The sequence below is a fragment of the Vairimorpha necatrix genome, chromosome 2 (genome assembly GCF_036630325.1).
Source record: "Vairimorpha necatrix chromosome 2, complete sequence".
NCBI classification, from domain to species: domain Eukaryota; kingdom Fungi; phylum Microsporidia; family Nosematidae; genus Vairimorpha; species Vairimorpha necatrix.
The window spans coordinates 290,599-309,843 of record NC_088817.1 but is presented as its reverse complement, the minus strand read 5'-3'; the positions used below and the strand labels follow the sequence as shown (position 1 = coordinate 309,843).

At 28.3% G+C, this 19,245-nt stretch overlaps 3 protein-coding genes across 3 annotated transcripts; 1 reads left to right on the top strand and 2 right to left on the bottom strand.

Moving 5' to 3' along the window:
• Window positions 1–55: 55 nt before the first annotated feature.
• Window positions 56–6,961, top strand: VNE69_02078 (ubiquitin-protein ligase (UBE3A); the record flags this gene model as incomplete). Its single annotated transcript, XM_065472624.1, has 2 exons — window positions 56–2,733; window positions 2,782–6,961. The coding sequence occupies 2 exons, from the start codon at window positions 56–58 to the stop codon at window positions 6,959–6,961; spliced, it is 6,858 nt and encodes a 2,285-aa protein (XP_065328696.1).
• Window positions 6,962–10,706: 3,745 nt separating this feature from the next.
• VNE69_02077 (uncharacterized protein) lies at window positions 10,707–11,657 on the bottom strand (the record flags this gene model as incomplete). The annotated part of the gene is made up of 1 exon (XM_065472623.1): window positions 10,707–11,657. One exon carries the CDS (start codon window positions 11,655–11,657, stop codon window positions 10,707–10,709), a length of 951 nt encoding a protein of 316 aa, XP_065328695.1.
• Window positions 11,658–16,310: 4,653 nt separating this feature from the next.
• On the bottom strand, window positions 16,311–17,642 carry VNE69_02076 (putative SP-containing protein; the record flags this gene model as incomplete). Its single annotated transcript, XM_065472622.1, has 1 exon — window positions 16,311–17,642. One exon carries the CDS (start codon window positions 17,640–17,642, stop codon window positions 16,311–16,313), a length of 1,332 nt encoding a protein of 443 aa, XP_065328694.1.
• Window positions 17,643–19,245: the final 1,603 nt, after the last annotated feature.

Below are 19,245 nucleotides of genomic sequence, written 5' to 3'. Positions count from 1 at the left end.
AATTTGATTATAAATTTGCTTATATTTTTTTTGTTTTTTCTTACCCCATTTTTTCATGCCAGATTTTTTTAAAAATTCTTTTATAAATTCCTCTGACTACAAATCCCTTATAAATTTAATAGATCCACTCCTACTAAATTTCCCTTATAAATCCCAGAGATATGATTCTTTATCTCCAATCTTCAAGAAATGTTCTTCTCTTCTCCGAGAAATTTACACTAAAAATTTCTCTGATAAATTCCAAGTCTCAAAATTTGATACTCTAGATAAGAATTTACTAGTGAGTGTATTTAAGTTATTACAGAGATTATATGTATTTATTAATGATTTATCAGATCTACATGATGTTTCTTTATATCTTCCTTATGCTCTTTCTTTTGATTATCAAGTGAGTCTAGAAGCTTTTAAGGTTATTTCTCTTTATTTAAATAAAGATAAAATATTAAAGAAAGGAAGAATATTACAAGATAATGATATTTTATTAGAAATATTGCTTAATATCAAAAATATTAAGAAAGATGTAGATGGAGATGAAGATGCTTTAGAATATTTTAATAAGAATAAGAATCATATAAATATTCCAGATTTATATTTAGAAGCTCATGGTATTTTGTATAATGAAGATGAGTCATTTATTATTAGAAAATATTGTCTAATAGTTACAGAACAAAAAAGACAAGAAAATTTAAAAGATCTTCAAGGAAATTTAAAAGATCTTCAAGGAAATTTAAAAGATCTTCAAGAGATAAAAAATAAGATATTAAAAAAAGAAGGAACATATATTAATAATAATAATATAAATAATAATATTAATAATATTGATAAATTATTACTACATAATATATATAATAATATTGATAATGAATTAGTTTTCTTATTAGGGGAATTTGTTCTTTTTTTACTTCGTCTTAATTCTGATCTACAAATAATTAAGAATATCTTAGAGGCTGATGACTTCCTCTCTTCTGTTTTATCTTATGACTCATCTTCCTCTTTCCAGAATATCTCTATAATTTCCACTATCTCTGAATTAATTACCCCTTTTAAATATTCCTTAACTTCTTCTGTAAATAATCCAGACTTAGATTTCATGTATTTCTCTAGTATCTTTAAGTTAATGAAGCGAGACCCTGACTCCTTAAATCAATATATAAATTTAGAGAATTATAAAGATTTATTAAATAATTTCGAAATTTATCATAAGAAAAAAGACAGATTAGTACAGAAAATGATATTTAAGATAATGAATGAGATTTATATAAATCATTATGGAGAGATATTTGAACCATTTGAAGATAGTAAATATAAAGAGAAGATTATTAGTATGATGAATGAGTATACATATTTGAGTTGTATGACATTAAGTAAGTTTATAAATTATGATCCATTATCAATACCGGGAATATTTCAAGATGAGATATTACAAATATTCACGAGCACAGAAAATAAATGTGATGAACTAGATAAGAATGGCATAAATAATTTATGTATAAATAAAATAGAAGAAAATAACACTAGCATAAATAAAATGGAAAAAAATTACTGCATAAATAAAATAGAAATAAATAATTACAGCATAAATAAAATAGAAGATAAAATAGATTATTACACTAAGAATGTAAATTTGGCTAAATTAGATTTATTAGATGATTTATCTTTAAATCAAGAAGTAAGAAATAAAATATTAAAAGAAGAAATATTACATTTCTTCTTAGAAGACATTTTACTTGTACAAAATTTCAAGTCTTTGTCTTTCTTAAGGAATTTCAAGAAATTCTTAAAACATCATCCAGAATTTAAAGAAGAAACTAAGAAATTTATAAATAAAGCAGAAACTTACACAGAAGCATATTTCAAATTTGTAATATATTTAGAATTTAAAGATATAAAACTAGACATAATAAAAATATTAAGAAATAATAATACAGAAGAATGTTATAAATGTGTAATGATTTATAATACACATGAAACAATAATAAATACTCTATTATTACAAAATGAAAACAAAAACATTATAGATAAAATAGATTTCATATATTGGATATTTAAAGAATATAAAAAAGACTTCTTTAATTTATATTTTGATATGATGGAATTATTTAAAACAATAATAAATATAGTAGAAGAAAAAATTAGTGAACAAGGACATTTTATAATAAAAGAGATATTAGAAATAGGAGAAAAGAATAAGAAAAAGGAATATATAGAATATATATTGAGTAAGATGTGTGATAATAGTCAATATGTGGATATAAATAATGTAAAGAGAAGTAAAATCAAAGATGATAAGAAAGCAAGTAAAAATAAGGAGGAATTAAATAATATTGAAGATATTAAAAATGACGTCATAGAAAAACAAACAAAGTTATATGATGACGTCACTACTAAAAACAAGAAATTTATGAAAAATATAATTCTGGAAAATGTGGGAAATTGGAAGCAGTTTTATCTTGAGATATTACTAGAGTGGATATTTACAAATAACAATGAAGATTTACTCATGCATGAAAATGAATTACAAATGCATAAAAATAATGTTAAAAAAATAAAACAGCATGAATTGCATAATGAAGAAACTAATATGCATAATGAAGAAACTAATACGCATATAGAAGAAATTAATATGCATGAAAGACACTGTAATAGAATACATTTACATAAGATGCCTTTTAGTGTCGATGAATTATCAGATTTATTCTGTAAAATTGAGAATATTGATCTCTCCCTTAATAAGTCCCTTATAGATTCCATTTCCCTTTTTATTTTTACTAATAATCTCAGATCTCCTCTAAAGTTCCTTGATAATCTTCTTTATAATTCCAAGTCTCCTTGTTCAGATTTGATTATTAAGATTTATCTTAAATATTATAAGCCCAAGTTTCTTATAAAATATAAGCCTGTTTTAGAGTCTCCTCAAATATTTCATCTACTAGTAGAAGATTGTAATTATCCAGTCTTTTATGATGACATAGACAAGTGTATTAATATTATTACTAGTACTAAATCTTATAATAGATCTTTCTTCTTATTAGTAATTCATACTCTTAAAGAACTAACATATAATATGGTATCCTTATATAATATGGTATCCTTATATAATAATTCCGCATTATATAATAATACAGCATTTTATAATAGTACCACATTTTATAATAATTCATCATTATATAATAATTCATCATTATTTATCAAGTTTAAAAATATATTTAAATTCGATATTAAAAATCATAAGATTAAGTTGATTTACATTTTGTCACTTATAAAATATTATAAGTCTCAGAATAAAGATTTAGAAGATTTACAAGAATATTTAAATTATACTTTAGATTTATCAGAGAATTTAAAATACAGAATATTATGTAAATGTATTATTATTCAGATATTTGGACACAGTAAATGGGAAATAAAGAAAAGTACTAATGATTTGGTAGATCCCAAATATGATTTCATAAGTAGAAATTATCTAGTAGCTTATCATAATATAAGAATATTTAAAGATTATGTCAGTAAAGAAAACAAAGATCTTAAGAATTATGACAGATCTTCTTTACTAAATATTATAAAAGACAAAAGTCTTGAGAATTGTCATATCTTAAATATCTTAACAGAGATCTTGTTTAATAATCCATCTTATATAAAATATATAAACAGAGAATATATTCTGAATATATTTCATCTTTATATTGATGAGATAAATCTGAATATTAAAATATCATCTGATGACTCATATAATATTGGGATGATGTTTATAGTCCAGTGTCTAAAATGTAATAATAAAAAGAAGATGAAGATGATTTATAAAATAATAATGAATAAAATAAAACAGAGTAAAAATCATAAGATATATAATTATATAATAATATTATATAGAAGTATAAATAAAGATGATAATAAATTAGTGAAATATTATGTGAAGAATAAAGTAGTTGAGAAAATATTAAAGAAACTTAATAAGCAAACTGAAAAAGACATAATATTAAATAATAAATTAGATACTAATAATGACACTAATGGAGACTGGAATTATATAAATAGTAGAAATAAGATTAATTTTATATACAAATTCTTATACAATTTGTACACTACAAGATACGGAGACTTAGATCTCGACTTATCAATGGACTGGATAGACGAGTCAAGATATTATGAAACATATTATTCAGAGAATATTACCCCAGAAGAATCATCACTAGAGACTTATGAACTAGTAGAGAAAAAGAAGAAGAAGAAGAAAGAGAAAGTGACTTATAGTAAAATATACCCGGCGAAATATTTATGGAAGAAGGAATTCCAGATAGTAGAGAAGAAACTAAAGAGTAAAAAAGAAAAGAAATTATTTATAGATAAAATATATAAGAATCTACCCGAATATAATCTACAAGAAGATCACGACAGTGCAATAGAAGAAGACAATAATAATAATAATAGTATAGTAGAAGAAGACAATAATAATAATGATAGTATAGTAGAAGAAGATAGTATAATAGAAGACAATGATACAATAGAAGAAGATAATAATTCATTAGATATATTCAATGATACAATAGAAGAAGATGATGACACATCTTCAAGTTTGGGGGACGAGGAAGGAATAAAACCAGAAATATCCCCTGAAGAAATAGAAAACATGTCTGAGTCAGAAGTAGACCACTTCCTTCTTTCCTGGTACACTACAAGAAAGGCCTCATCTTCTTCTTATCTCCCTATAAACAAGGCATTCCTCTCAAATTTGACATCTTACAAATATAAATTCGAGGAACAAGAGAGGAGACTCAAAGACGACTACTTCTTATACGCCCCGCCCTATGAGTCATCTTCAGAGGACACGTCATCAGAAGAAGAAATGGGAAATATAAAGACTAATATAGATTTAGAAATATATAAAGAGTTCTTAGAGAAAATAATAAGAGAAGAATATACTATACAGAAAGAAATATTAGAATTTATATGTATAATAACATATAATAAGAAAGTAATGACAACTACCACTGAGACCATAATGAACTATCTTGAACATGAAAATACCATAAATCAAGATAATCGAGATAGATTATCTAATCGAGATACAGTATCTAATCGAGATAGAATATCTGATCTAGATACAGTATCTGATCGAGATAAGTTTACAAATCAAGACAATATAATAAATCAAGATAATTTAGATAATCTAGATAATATAGATAATGAAGATAGAATATCGAATTCCATTGTAAAGGCATGTGTCTTGATATTAAAGAATATGGTAATATCTTCAAAGAAACACATGGGAGATAATAAAGATTTAATAAGCAAATTAATAAAACTCTCAAATATAAAAGAATACGCTGAAGATATTATCTTCTTCCTGGGTAGAATAAAATGTAAAGAAGAATTAGACAAAGAAACACTGAGAAATTTAGCAGAGACAAGGAAAATGGATTTCCCGTCTATGACGAATGTAGACTTTGATAATTTCTGCGAAAATAATATCAAAGGGGATAAAATCAAGGAATTTATAATAGAATTTCTAAATCATGAAGAAATTGATATTGAACAAGTCATAACCTTAACTTTACAATATTTCAAACAACTTAAATCTAAATTAAATAGTGAATATATTCATAATGAACTAATTAACAAATTAGATAAATTGACAGATGATGAGAAATACAAAAATAATTGGAAATTATTCGCAATATTTGATAAATTTATAAATGACAATATCATTATAGATAAATCTATTATTAATAATTATAGTAGAAAATACGATGAAATTAAGAAGATAATTAATGATAATATTAATGATTATTTAGATTGTAATGATCTACTAGTCCCTTTCTTGTCGAAATTTAATGTTTTAAATTTCAAAAATAAGAAGGAATATTTCTATGATAATATCCCGGAGAAAGGGGACTATTTATACATTACAGTAAAAAGAGAGTCAATCTTGTCTGACTCATTTTTCCAGATTATGAATAAATCCCCCAGAGAATTAAGAAATAAAACAATAAAAGTAAAATTCAGTAAAGAAGAAGGAGTCGACTTAGGAGGTCTCTCTAAAGAATGGTACGAGTTACTAATAAAAAGTCTAGTAGACCCAAACAGGGGCCTTTTCATTTATACCTCAGAGAAGAAAGATACAGTGTATCCTTATAAGAATAGTAATATAAATCCAGAACATTTAATTTATTATAAATTTCTAGGGCGATTACTCGCCCTATTAATTATTAATGAATATAATATAGGAATACATTTTTATAAATCAATCTACAAATTCATAATCAACAAGAAATGTACTCTAGAAGATTTAGAAGAATTAGATCCACAATATTATAAATCTCTAGTATGGATAAAAGATAACAAGATACAAAATTTAATACATTTAAATTTCACAGTAGAAACAGATAATATGGGAATATTAGAAATAAATGAACTAGTCCCAAATGGTAAGAACATTTTAGTAACAGATGAGAATAAAGTAAAATATATAAATCTAATATTAGAAAATAAACTAATAACTAGTATTAGTAAACAACTTAGTGCTATAAAAGAAGGAATATTTGAGATAATAGATAATATAAATATATTTAATGAGAAAGAAATAGAATTATTAATAAACGGGGTACCAAATATAAATATAGAAGATTGGAAGAATAATACAGAATATTATGGATATACTAAGAAGTCTAAGAATATTATATGGTTCTGGAAAGTGGTAGCGGGACTTAAATCGGAAGAAAGGGCATTATTATTACAATTTTGTACGGGATCATCAAGAGTACCTTATGAAGGATTTGGAAGTTTAAAAAGTACGAATGGAGATCAGAAGTTTAATATTCATAAAATAAAAAGTAAAAGATTGCCGAGTTCACATACTTGTTTTAATCAACTGGATTTGCCTGAATATGAAACTTATGAAGAAATGAGGAGACATATTTTGTATGCTATAAATGAGTGTAAAGAAGGATTTCAAATACTCTAAATAAATATAGTAAAATTTAATAATATATAAAAAGATAATTATAATGTGTTTTAAAAAGCCGATGAAGAGATTTATAAATTTAACCAAGTAGTGTTTAAATTAGAGGACATATGCTCTAGTATACTTGTCTTAACATGAAAGCACATGTGTATTATAATGGAAGGTCTTTTAATTGTCTAATTTGACATATATCTAATATTACATTTTAAAGTAAATTGGCCACTTTGCAAAATTATATTAATCTTCGTAAATACTAGAAGAATGTTCCCGAGACCAATTCTTTATTTTATCTAGTCTTGTGAATAAACGGGAGAAATCCGCCTCAAGCCCGACAGTTTATTTATAGAAAATTAGACATAATTTGACAATGCAAATATTCTGAAATTACAACATGTTAGATGCACGAATATATTAAAAGTATCAATTTAACTGTTATTATAGATTTATTTCGAGAATTGAACTTACCTAAAAAAAAAATTCGATAATTTACATGTAATACTTATTAATAATAAAAAAGTCTTAAATTATTCTAAAGATCGTCATCTTAAAAAAATTAAACAGGCTAATGATAATATGATCATGAAAATATAGCACAATAAAACTAATCTATAAGAGACAAGTTTGTCTAATAGGCCACTAAAATGAAAAATTGTACTTAATTGCTTCTAATATAAAAATTAAATCGCGATGCAATTTCGTACTCAATATAAGAGGATAAGTATATTGATTAGTGTATAAACTAGATTTAATTGATATTGATTAAATCTTCTGTTATATAGATCGCTTATGTCATTATATATACTTATGCTTTTTACAAAAACAATGTCTTCGTTAGATTTATTCATAACATCTTTATAAAAGATAAAGTATACTATATAAGGAATCAAAGCTGTGTCGAATGTTTTTTTGAGCGGTAATTTTTTATATTGCAAAAAAATTTATGAATAGATTTGAGCTCGGACCGTAAAATTGAAAAAAATTACAATTTATAATACTTGAATCAAAATTCTACGCATGGATCGATTTTCATTTGTGTTTTGGCGCTACTTCATTTTCTTGCCCCACCCCCTAAAAAAACATTAATAAAAAGATACAAAATCGTGTTATTTTTCAAATCTAAACATTTTTTTTGAGGGGGGCAAGAAAATGAAGTTAAGGTATTTTTATTTTTTGTCGATTTGAGAATTTTTAAATGCCTCCTGCAGATTCCTCATTAAGGGGTTAAAAAATTAAAATTTTTTAACCCCTTAATGAGGAATCTGCAGGAGGCTATTAGAGAGCTAAATATCTGCGAAGATGCGTGCTTTAGGAACAATGAAGCAGCAATTGATTTTTTTTTAGATAAAGTCTTTTAAAAAGATCGATTGCTTCCAGACATTGTTCGACATCAGAACGAACTGTTCTTATGAACATTAGTGGATGTTCAGGCTACATTGACGGTAAAGCTTATCGTTGTGTTAATAAAAAGTGTAGTTCGAAGAGCTCACTTAAAAATGGTACGATGTTTAAAGGAATAAGCGTTTTATCACAAAATTCTTAGAGCATTCTATGGCGGGGTATTTAATTATACTACTTACCAAGCAATAGATCTGTGCAAAATATGTGAAAATTCATATATTAAAATCAAGGATACAGTGATGGTAATCATTGCTTCTAAAAGCGATGATAGATACCAAATTAAAGGAACTTCTGTTCGTGTACAATTTGATGAAACCGCCATATGCAACGGGTTAATTGTATCTAATTCTTCATCAACTTTGGATTCCATGCCTATAATTCAATGGATTATAGGCGGCATAGTAGGAGGTAATTGTAGAGAATTTGTTCTTGAATTGCTACCTAATCGACAATCTAGTACTATTGAAGACTTTTTTAGACGCAGAGTAAAACGTGGCTCTATTATAATTACTGATGGATACCCTTCATATCCATCAGCCTCTAGAAATTTTGGCAGTGAACATTACATAGTAAATCATTCGCCTGGATTTATAAATGCAGAAGGAGACCACACAAATAATATAGAAAATTTGTGGTCCCATTTGAAGAATGAATATAGATCGAGAATGGGGCTTAAAAGGCATAGGATTAATTTATTTCTAAAAGAATTTGCTTGGAAAAAAAGAAATATCAATCATTTTAATAATGATGATCATAGGTGTGCTTATATAAAAATTTTAGAACTTTGTAGGTTGGAATAAATAAAATTTCTTCTAAATAATTTTTTTTTTCTGGGGGCAAGAAAATGAAGTAGCGCCTGTGTTTTTGCATCTTAGGTCACATTAAAAAAAAATTTTTTATAATTTTTTTAATCATATTATACTGCTATGATAGAACGGAGTAGCTTGACAATAAATCGAAAAATCTTTCAAAATCCACTTGATGTAATATATTGGATGACGTAATGATTAAAAGTATAAAATTCCCTGGATAATGCAGTGGCTTTGGAAATTTGTACATTGATTAAACCAGGCGTAAATATAGGTGGGGGCAGTATGTGATTTTGATAAAACTCCATATTTCTATTCCATTATATCATCTATAATTATTTGTAGCATTTTACCGACAAGCAGTCGACATTCTGACCATACAAAAATATGAGGAGAGCTGGAATGTCTTCTGCTCAATAAAATTATTTTATATAGCAAAAAAAAAGGTAAGTATCCAATTTCAAAACTAGAAGAGGACAAAGAATCATCAGTCTGCGGCTAAACAGTAAAATAAAGAATATAAACATATATAAAAAATGGTTATATTGTATTTTACTTGGCTGGATTAAATATAGATTCACAAAACATGAAATAAGGCATACTTTTATGATGCAGTCGGGACAACTCAGATGATGAATAATGTCAACGATAGTCATTTAGTTGATTCAATGAAACTTTTGTGATCAATCACAAATAGCATCTAGTATAGAAATGCAGCTTAAGGCCGAAAAAGCAGTATCGCCTCTGTGGTGACTTAATGATACATAAAAGTATATGATGGAAGCAGCCTAGTTGGGGCTCATTGCTGGTGCACTCTGGAGCTTACTGAGAGACTAGACGAAGTAGGGCAATAGAAGGTCTAATGGACCCTTTCCTTCAAGATTCTGTAACGCGGTGGTCGAAACAAGTGAAAGACTGATGATCAACGTAGCCCAATAAAAAATGTCGGGCTGTGATGTGGTCGTGTAAGGAGCCGTGTGTGCAATTAAGATGATTGTACGGCCTTTGAGTTAGTATGATGTCTCTCCTCGGGTTATAGATACCCATGCCCGTTAAGTATATCCGCTGCGAGGTCACTCTGGATACGATTTAAGGTATAAATGTGAAAGTGTTCTTCTGGACCCAAAGTCAATGGATAGGCGGAGCTTGATGCATCGGCAAATTATATGAAGGAAGTTTTAAGTGAGTAAGAATCATATACTACCGGTTGGATAAGGACACTTCCAAGCATTTCTGTCTTCTATCTAAGAGGGTTAATTACCTCTTACTTGTAAATAAAAAAAATCAATTTTCGGCTGACGTCAACAATCATAATTAAAACTTTATTTTCACGTCAAAAATACCTATTTAGCTATGAAGAAAATCCATGCTCCTCAAGCGGCGATAACGCTCAAGATATTTTTATAAACAAACGCCAACTTAAAATTTTAACTGTAGATTCTAAAAATTTATAAATTCTTAATAACTAATTACAGCGTAGTATTTGACAGATGCGGTTCATTTAATTAATAAAACTATATTTGATATTTACTTAGACTTTAATAAAATATATCCATTAATTTTTCTAGTTTGTCCAATATTTTAGATTTATCACTTTCTTTTATAGTTATTTGACTTATCAAATTCCAAGGCATACCCATTTTCCTACATTTATTAAACTGTATACTCTCAAAAAACAATATAATTCCATAACTTCGTATTTTATAAATATCTTCGCTGTCTGCGCTCATCATAGCACTTTTTAGTTCTTGAAAATTCGTCATAAGATATGTCAGTGGTATCACATTATTCATTATTTTCTCTATTAAATAATAGATATAATTAATATTATTTTTAATATTGTCGTTATTAATTAAAATATAATAAGTTATCGATAAATTAATAAGAGTATCAAAGATTATTTCCGGGTCGGTAATGAATTGTATCGTGTAAATGTAAAATAATAAATTGTGGAATTCTGGGATAGACAGTTTAAGATCGAGAATAGACGAATATTTTAGTCGTAGAAACATTAACAATTTGAGGTTGGCGAATTTTAAATCTTCATGTTTTATTTTGTTCTGTAAAAAATATTTACATTTAAGAAATGACAATAGATAATCAGTGGGCACATTTATAAGAAGATCTTCTGGACTAATAGTAGCATTTTCGTCTGTATGATGCGTCTGTTCAGTACTTGTACTATTATTATTAGCACATTCTTTAGAGATGTATACAAATAACTCATTAAAATAATCAATTAATATCAAATTATCTTGGTTATTGCTTATTATAAGATGTAAATCATAATATGCACCATAATGAAGGATATCCAAATCGAAAGGTACATTTTTTCTTATATCTTCACAAATGTCATTAATAGAAGTGTCAGTAAGATGTCTGGTGGTAAATTTTAACCTACAGAGAATTGAAGAATAAAGAACTTGTTCGAAATTTGGAATATGAGAAGAACAAGAAATTAATACGTGTAGAAAATTAAAAAAAAACATTTACTGGAGGGATAAGAAAAAATATAAAGAGTAAATATGTTTATAAGATTTTTGAATGACTTTATAACCTTCTGTAAACTTTGGTTATAAGTAATCTGTCATCTTAAAATATAAAAAGAAAATGTCTTTATTTATCATAATGGGGGATAGAAATTATACAAATATATCACAATCCCCCCTCAAGACGGTTAGTCTCATTTAATTTTCACATCTACCCCAAGCATACCCTTCAGATCATAATGTCTCTTCTTCACAAGCCTACCATTACTAAGTTTTACAATATAAGAATCCTTTCCACACTTTTCAACAATTTTTCCTGTATCCAAAAATCTTCCTTTTTCATACTTATTAACACCTGCCAAATTTTCTCGTTTAGCTATTCTTACCAATTGACCTTTACTAAATTTTTCGATCTTTCCCTTTCCAAACCTATTACAATATTTCCCTATAGGGCCATTTTCAAGCATTACGTCTCCAGTTTTATCTTCAGTCGCTTCTAATGGTGTACATTTTATTCCCATATGATAGCTCTGATTATATACATCGATACTTTTATACACTTTACCTTCAAAAGTTTTCGCATCCGACTTTAAAATACTTTCTCTCAAAGTTTCTATAACACGCTCTACTCTTCCGTTACTTCTATGCGCTTCTATACTTACTTGTCGGTGTATTATATCGAGATCTCTACAAAATTTTCTAAATTCCACGTTAATAAACTCTTTCCCGTTATCTGTAATAATTTCTTCTGGTTTCTTCCCTTGCTCACATAATCTTTTCAAAAATCCAACAACATTATTACTTGACTTGTTATTTATAACTACTCCCCATACTCTACGTGTAAAATAATCGATAGCAACTAAAACATATTTCTTCTCATTTTTAAAGTCTATCAAATCTAATGCAACCTTCTCTAAGTATCTCGACGTATCTACAAATTTACAACCACCCATATTTTTCCTGTTATATATCTGACATTTCTGACACTGTTTTATAACCTCGTTTATTTCTTTCTTTACTCCTGGCCAATAGTATTCTTCTCTCATTGCATAATAAACACTTGTCATGCATCTGTGGCCTAATTTTTCATGATATTCTTGGATTAATTGTCTCCTTATATTCTCAGGTGGTATTTCAACTTTACGTCCTGAGTCAAATTGCCAATATTGCTTTCCATTCTCGGAAGAAACATGTGCTTTCCATTTACCTTCTGTTTGCTTGATTGTTCGCTCTTTATTTTTCATTTCTTTAATATCCTCTTCCATATTTATTCGACTCAACGCATCTGCTACCACCATCTCATCAGGTTTTTTATATTCCACGATAAAATCATATTCCTGTATCTTCTCGATTAAGCGATTTATTCTGTTATTATAAAAAACGGTTTATTTCTTATCTCCACCAGTGCTTTGTGGTCCGTTTCTATCTTGAATTTCCTACCTCTTAACTCGTATTTAAATTTATCAATGCCCCAATATATCGCAAGCATTTCCTTTTCTGATATTCCATATCTTATTTCGGTAGGTGTTGGCTTTTTAGATGCCCATTGTATAGCAACCCATTCCCCATTCTCATTCTTCTGAAGTAACACCGCACCCAATCTCAAATTGCTAGCGTCTGTTCTTAGTATGAACTCCTTATTATAGTCCGGTAATCTTAGTCTTCCCATATTTCTTAACACATTTTTCATTTTAGTAAATTCCTCTTTCATCTCTTCCGTAAATTTCCACGAATTTCCATTTTTCTTCAAACTATCTGTCATTTTCAACGTCAGCCCGGCATAATCTTTTATAAATGGTCTGAACCATCCAGTCAATCCTAGAAACCTCCTCAATTCCGTCAAAGTTTTTGGATCCGGATACTCCAAGGCTTCATTTTTCTTTATTTCGTCGGCCGTCATGTCTATTCCATTCAGCGTCACACCTAATAATTTTACTGCCGCTTGTCTAAACTGTATTTTCCCAATATTTAATTTCATTTTATTTCTCTTAATTCTTTCTAAAACTTCCATTACTAATTCATCGTGTTTACGTTTATTTTTGGCATGTATTACTATATCGTCCATGTATACCTCAACACCATTTCCTCGCAAATCTTCAAAAATCATATTCATCGTTCTCTGTAGTATCTGTGAAGAATTTTTGTATCTCATCACCATACTATTCCATTCGTAAACTTTTTTATTAAATTCAAACGCCGTCTTATGTTTATCTTTTTCTTCAATTTCAAAATGGTAAAATGCTTCTTTGCAATCAACAACAGTAAATATTATCGACCCTTGCGTAGCTCTTATTATTTCTCTCATATTAGTTAGCTCATACGGGTCTTTCTCGACTAAATCATTCAACCCTATAAAATTACTAACTACTCTTACTTCACCACTTGGTTTAAGTATCGCTCTTATTGGGTTTCGCCATTCCGAAGACGATCTTCTTATAATTTTTCTATTTTCTAAATCATTAATATATTCCTCAGTCTGTTTGATCAAAGCCTGTGGGATCGTCTGCCCCTTTCTGACTATCTTCTTACCCTCTGGAGTATCTATCTTACACTTCTCTAATGTACAATAACTTATAACCTCATCTCCTTGTTTAAAAACTTCTTCATATTCCGCTTTGAGATCTTCCAACGTAAATGCCCTCTTCAGTAATCTTCTTTTCGTCTCTTTATTGCTCGCATATATTCTTTCTTTATGTCTTCTATCACTATTATTACATTCCTTTAACTTAACTCGTTTTGTCTTTCCACTTGGTTTATATTCTTTATTATCATTACTGCTACTACAACTTTGGTTTTCGTCTAAATTTAAGTACTTATTAAACTTTTTATTATTTTCCTGATTATTGTTCCTTCCTACATAGCAGTTCCTAGCCATATGGCCAAATTTACCACAATTAAAACAATTCCTATTATTTCTTATTTCTTGTACTGTATTCCTTAAAACTAAATCTTTCTCTTGAATTTCTTTTCTCACAGTTTCTCTAACATTCTCAGCTATGACCTCCATAAGTTCTCTCCTATTTTCTTCTTCTTTTTTAGTTCTTTCTTCTCTACATATTTCCTCCTCTAATTTCTCAATTATTTTATAATATTCGTCCTCTTTACTAATTCTTTCTACCATGAAATTTTTTATTTCTTCACTTCCTTCCATAAATATTCTCTGCTTCCACAAACTGATTTCTATTTCCTCCATCTTCAACCTATACATTATTCTTCTAACTTCTTTTAATAACTTTTTGGCCTCTAGACCACAATCCACACTTGTAAACTGACGATTCGGTATCGCCCCCATGTCTTTATTTATCATAATGGGGGATAGAAATTATACAAATATATCACAGAAAATAAAAATGTCAAGATAAAATAATAATATAATTGGTTAACCTGCACAATGGAACCTATTTTATTATCGTCAAATGTGGAAAGACTCTGGATAATAAAAAAAGCCCCCATCTTAAATGTAAAATGGAGCTGGGAGAAGACAGGCAATCAAGCCAGCTAAGAATGACGAATACCCTTACTTTGCTTCATAATCAATTTTTCTTGCTAAAGAGAAAGGGAACCTTCTTACATATGATTTCAATTACTTAGGATTGTGATATCTTCTTTGCGATACTTTAAGATTTTCCCTTTAAAAAATTTTACAAATAATGACACTTGTTGAAGCTTAGCCGCACAATTTGAATTTTGGCGAAAAGCAAATCAGTTATCATCTATGTCCATATCTTCTTCCATAAGATATATTAGCAAAAATAATACAACCACGGCGGTTATAGGCCGAGGATACATCATCGTACTAACTCAAAAGTCCCTAAAATCATCTGTATTGCACACACGGCTCCTTACACCGCCACATCACTAATTCTGCATTTTGTGTTATAGTTTACAACCAATCTCTCGCTAGTTTCAGCTACCGTGTTACAAAATCTTGTAGGATATGGTCCACGAGACCTTCTATTGCTCAACTTCGTTTGATGCCTTGATATTGCCAAGGATTTTGCTTCGTTGTGCACCGACAAGTGGCTATGTGCATATAAAAGATTAATTCTACATTATTTTAATCTTGGAAGCATTTTTTCAAAACTAGATGTAAATCACAAAGACGATTTTTCATTATTTTTTAAGATCCTTATTCAATATTAAAGTATATAAAATGCATATACATGAATATTTAAAAAGCTAAATATTCATTTATATCTCAAGTTCAATATTTCAATATTCCCAGCACTTAGATCAGTCTAAACCGTGCCTGTCAACCTTCACAATTTAATTCACTAAAGCGACATACTCTTTGAATGACATTTTATACACTCAGTCGGGCTAGGTTTATGCTAATGATATGTTTAGAGATACACTAGAGTATAGATTTATCGAAACAAATTCAACCACTACGAATTTTTAGAGCTTTGTTACAGCTCTTATAGGTAATACTTCAATGGCAATTTTTACTTGTGAATACAAATAGTAACCACAAAAGTTTTTTTTTGTTGATGTATTATTCTTATAAATTATACACTCGTTTACAACTACTACTTACTAATATTAATGTAATTAAACATTTTTAAATGTGTTACATTTAACTAAGGTTAAAAAACTGATATTATTTTTTTGTTTAAAAAGAAAAATTAACTTAATAAGAGAAAAGTCCTTTATTTATGCACTTCTGATTTTACTTAGTATCAGCCATGAGATGAAAATTGAAACGCAAATAAGAGAACATGTCAATATAATCAACACATTATTTGCCTTAGATCGACTCTCGTTGGGGCCATTTTCATTTTTTTCATGTAAAACTTCTACTTTTTCTGATTTACTTGTTATACTGGGGCTGCCGGATTCTACTTCTTTTGATTCACTTGTTTTGCTAGAGCTTTCTGGGGTTTCTGTTTCTGGTTTATTTGTTTTGATAGAGCTTCCGGGTTCTACTTTTTCTGAGCTACTTGTTATGCTAGAGCTTCCGGATTCTACTTCTTTTGATTCACTTGTTTTGCTAGAGCTTTCTGGGGTTTCTGTTTCTGGTTTATTTGTTTTGATAGAGCTTCCGGGTTCTACTTTTTCTGAGCTACTTGTTATGCTAGAGCTTCCGGATTCTACTTCTTTTGATTCACTTGTTTTGCTAGAGCTTTCTGGGGTTTCTGTTTCTGGTTTATTTGTTTTGATAGAGCTTCCGGGGGTTTCTGTTTCTAATTTAGTTGTTATGCTAGGGCTGTTTGATTCTACTTCTTCTGGTTCACTTGTTTTGCTAGAGCTTCCGGGGGTTTCTGTTTCTGGTTTATTTGTTTTGCTAGAGCTTTCTGGTTTTTCTGTTTCTGGTTTATTTGTTTTGCTAGGTTCCTCCCCTTTTTTTTGTGTGCAAACCGGGTTATTTGACTCACTTAATTTTTTTTGGCTTTTTTTGTGATTTAGAACATAAACGGTATAAAGGTCGATACGATCAAAATGGTTTTGCCAACTTTCTGAAATTTTAATTTCATTTAATTTGCGAGGATTTGATGATTCTATGCTTAAAGGCAATAGTTTAGATTTGACACACTCTTCTATTTTGAAAGTTTCTGATCTCCAAAATTTACTGACTATATCTCCAGTTTTACAATATAATAACTGTATGGCATATTTTTTGGATTCTTCATATTGAAAAGTAAGACTATAACAATTTTTATATTTTAAAAACTTTTTTTTGATGTTCTTATCTATGTTATTAAAAGTTGCATCAAAATTATTTATAAAATTCTTATCTTTTTCAAAAGGAACAAATGTAAAAGGCAGGTCAGGTTCAAAAACCTTTGAAGGGTTTTTAATCAAACGTTCAAATTGGGGTTCTGTACTAGATATATTTTGTAATAAACTAAAAATGTAATATCCCGGTTCATATTTAAGATTATCTCCTAAAAAAATCGTGCAGTCTTTTCCCTTTTTATCAATAAATATAAAAGCTTCGTTGTTGGCTGCTATTTTTAATATAAAAATAATTGCTGCTAGAAACATGGTGTATTATTTTTGAAATTTTTTATATATATATGTTCTCATTTACTCAAAATATCATAAAGGAGGTTTGATAATTACGAGTTCTTATTTGAGTACACATATCATATATTTAGAATTTATATATAATTTAGCCAATATTTTCTGTATTCTCAGAGGATACCAAACAAATAGTAAATGATATATTATGAAATTATTTATTTTTTTAGTGTGTTAAATTATAATTTACCCAAAAAAATATGTAGAAAAAGGTATTTGTAAAAAAGGTAAATTGATATAGGAAAACATTACTATAGGTTGACAAACACAAACGGCATATGGTTATAATAAACGACGCTTCAAAAAGCCAAAAGTGGAACTTATTAGTGGATTAGTGCTATTTTTTAAATAATAAAATACTATGAAAATTTATGTCACCGTCCGGAGCGGACGCAAGGGAAAATGCTTACTTGAGAAGGGTAAAAAATTAAGTAAAAAAATATCCGTCCGGAGCGGACGCAGGGGAAAATGCTTATTTGAGAAGGGTAAAAAATTAAGTAAAAAAAATACCCGTTCGGAGCGGACGCAGGGGAAAATGCTTACTTGAGAAGAGTAAAAAATTAAAAAAAAAAATACCCGTTCGGAGCGGACGCAGGGGAAAATGCTTACTTGAGAAGAGTAAAAAATTAAAAAAAAAATACCCGTTCGGAGCGGACGCCAGGGAAAATGCTTACTTGAGAAGGGTAAAAAATAAAAAAAAATTGGTGTTTATTTGTAATTTGTATTTAAAATTTCTTTAATTTTAATGTCATGAAAATAAAATTGAATAACAATGAAAGACAAGAAGTTTTTGTCTTTTTACAGACTGGTATTGTAATAGACATAATACAATTTAATAAAGTGAAATTATGCAGAAAAGATGATAATGGAATTATTATAGATGAAATAAGTACTAGGGATCTTAGATTGCTTGGAAATGAATAAAGTACTAAAAATTTTGTTTATGTTTTTTTTCTCTTTTTTTCATTATTCCCTCCCATTATTATAAAAATAAAACAAAAATATACCCCTAAAAACTCGTGACAAAATTTGGGCAGTCATTTAAGACGAACATTTATTTGTTCTTATTTTTTGGTTTGATCCTCACTGAAGAGATTTTTTTTTATTTTCTACCCCTTGCGTCCGCTGCGGACGGGCGTCCGCTCCGGACTGTGACAATTTATACTTCATGAAATACGTATCATGATATGTGATTGAAAAAATTACAAAAGGTGATAAATGTACTATTGTAATGACAAAACACTCGTTTATAGTTATGAAAAATTTAAGATAAGTATGTAGTTTGTTATTATTTATACCAAACAAATCTGACAAAAAAACAATTTTTTAAATATTTTCCTCTATACGGCTGATAGTCCTGGGGACTAAGAATGGTCTTCCTGACATCTGAAACATGTTCATTCTAAAAAAATGTTTTTTAATCAAATACAAATACATTTTTTAATGCATTGACATCATATATATAAAAGAATTTTATTTAATTTTTTACCCCTCTTTTTTGTGATTTTAAAAATGTCAACTTCTTATAATAGCTTATTATGTTAATATAATATCGTTTTTAGATTTA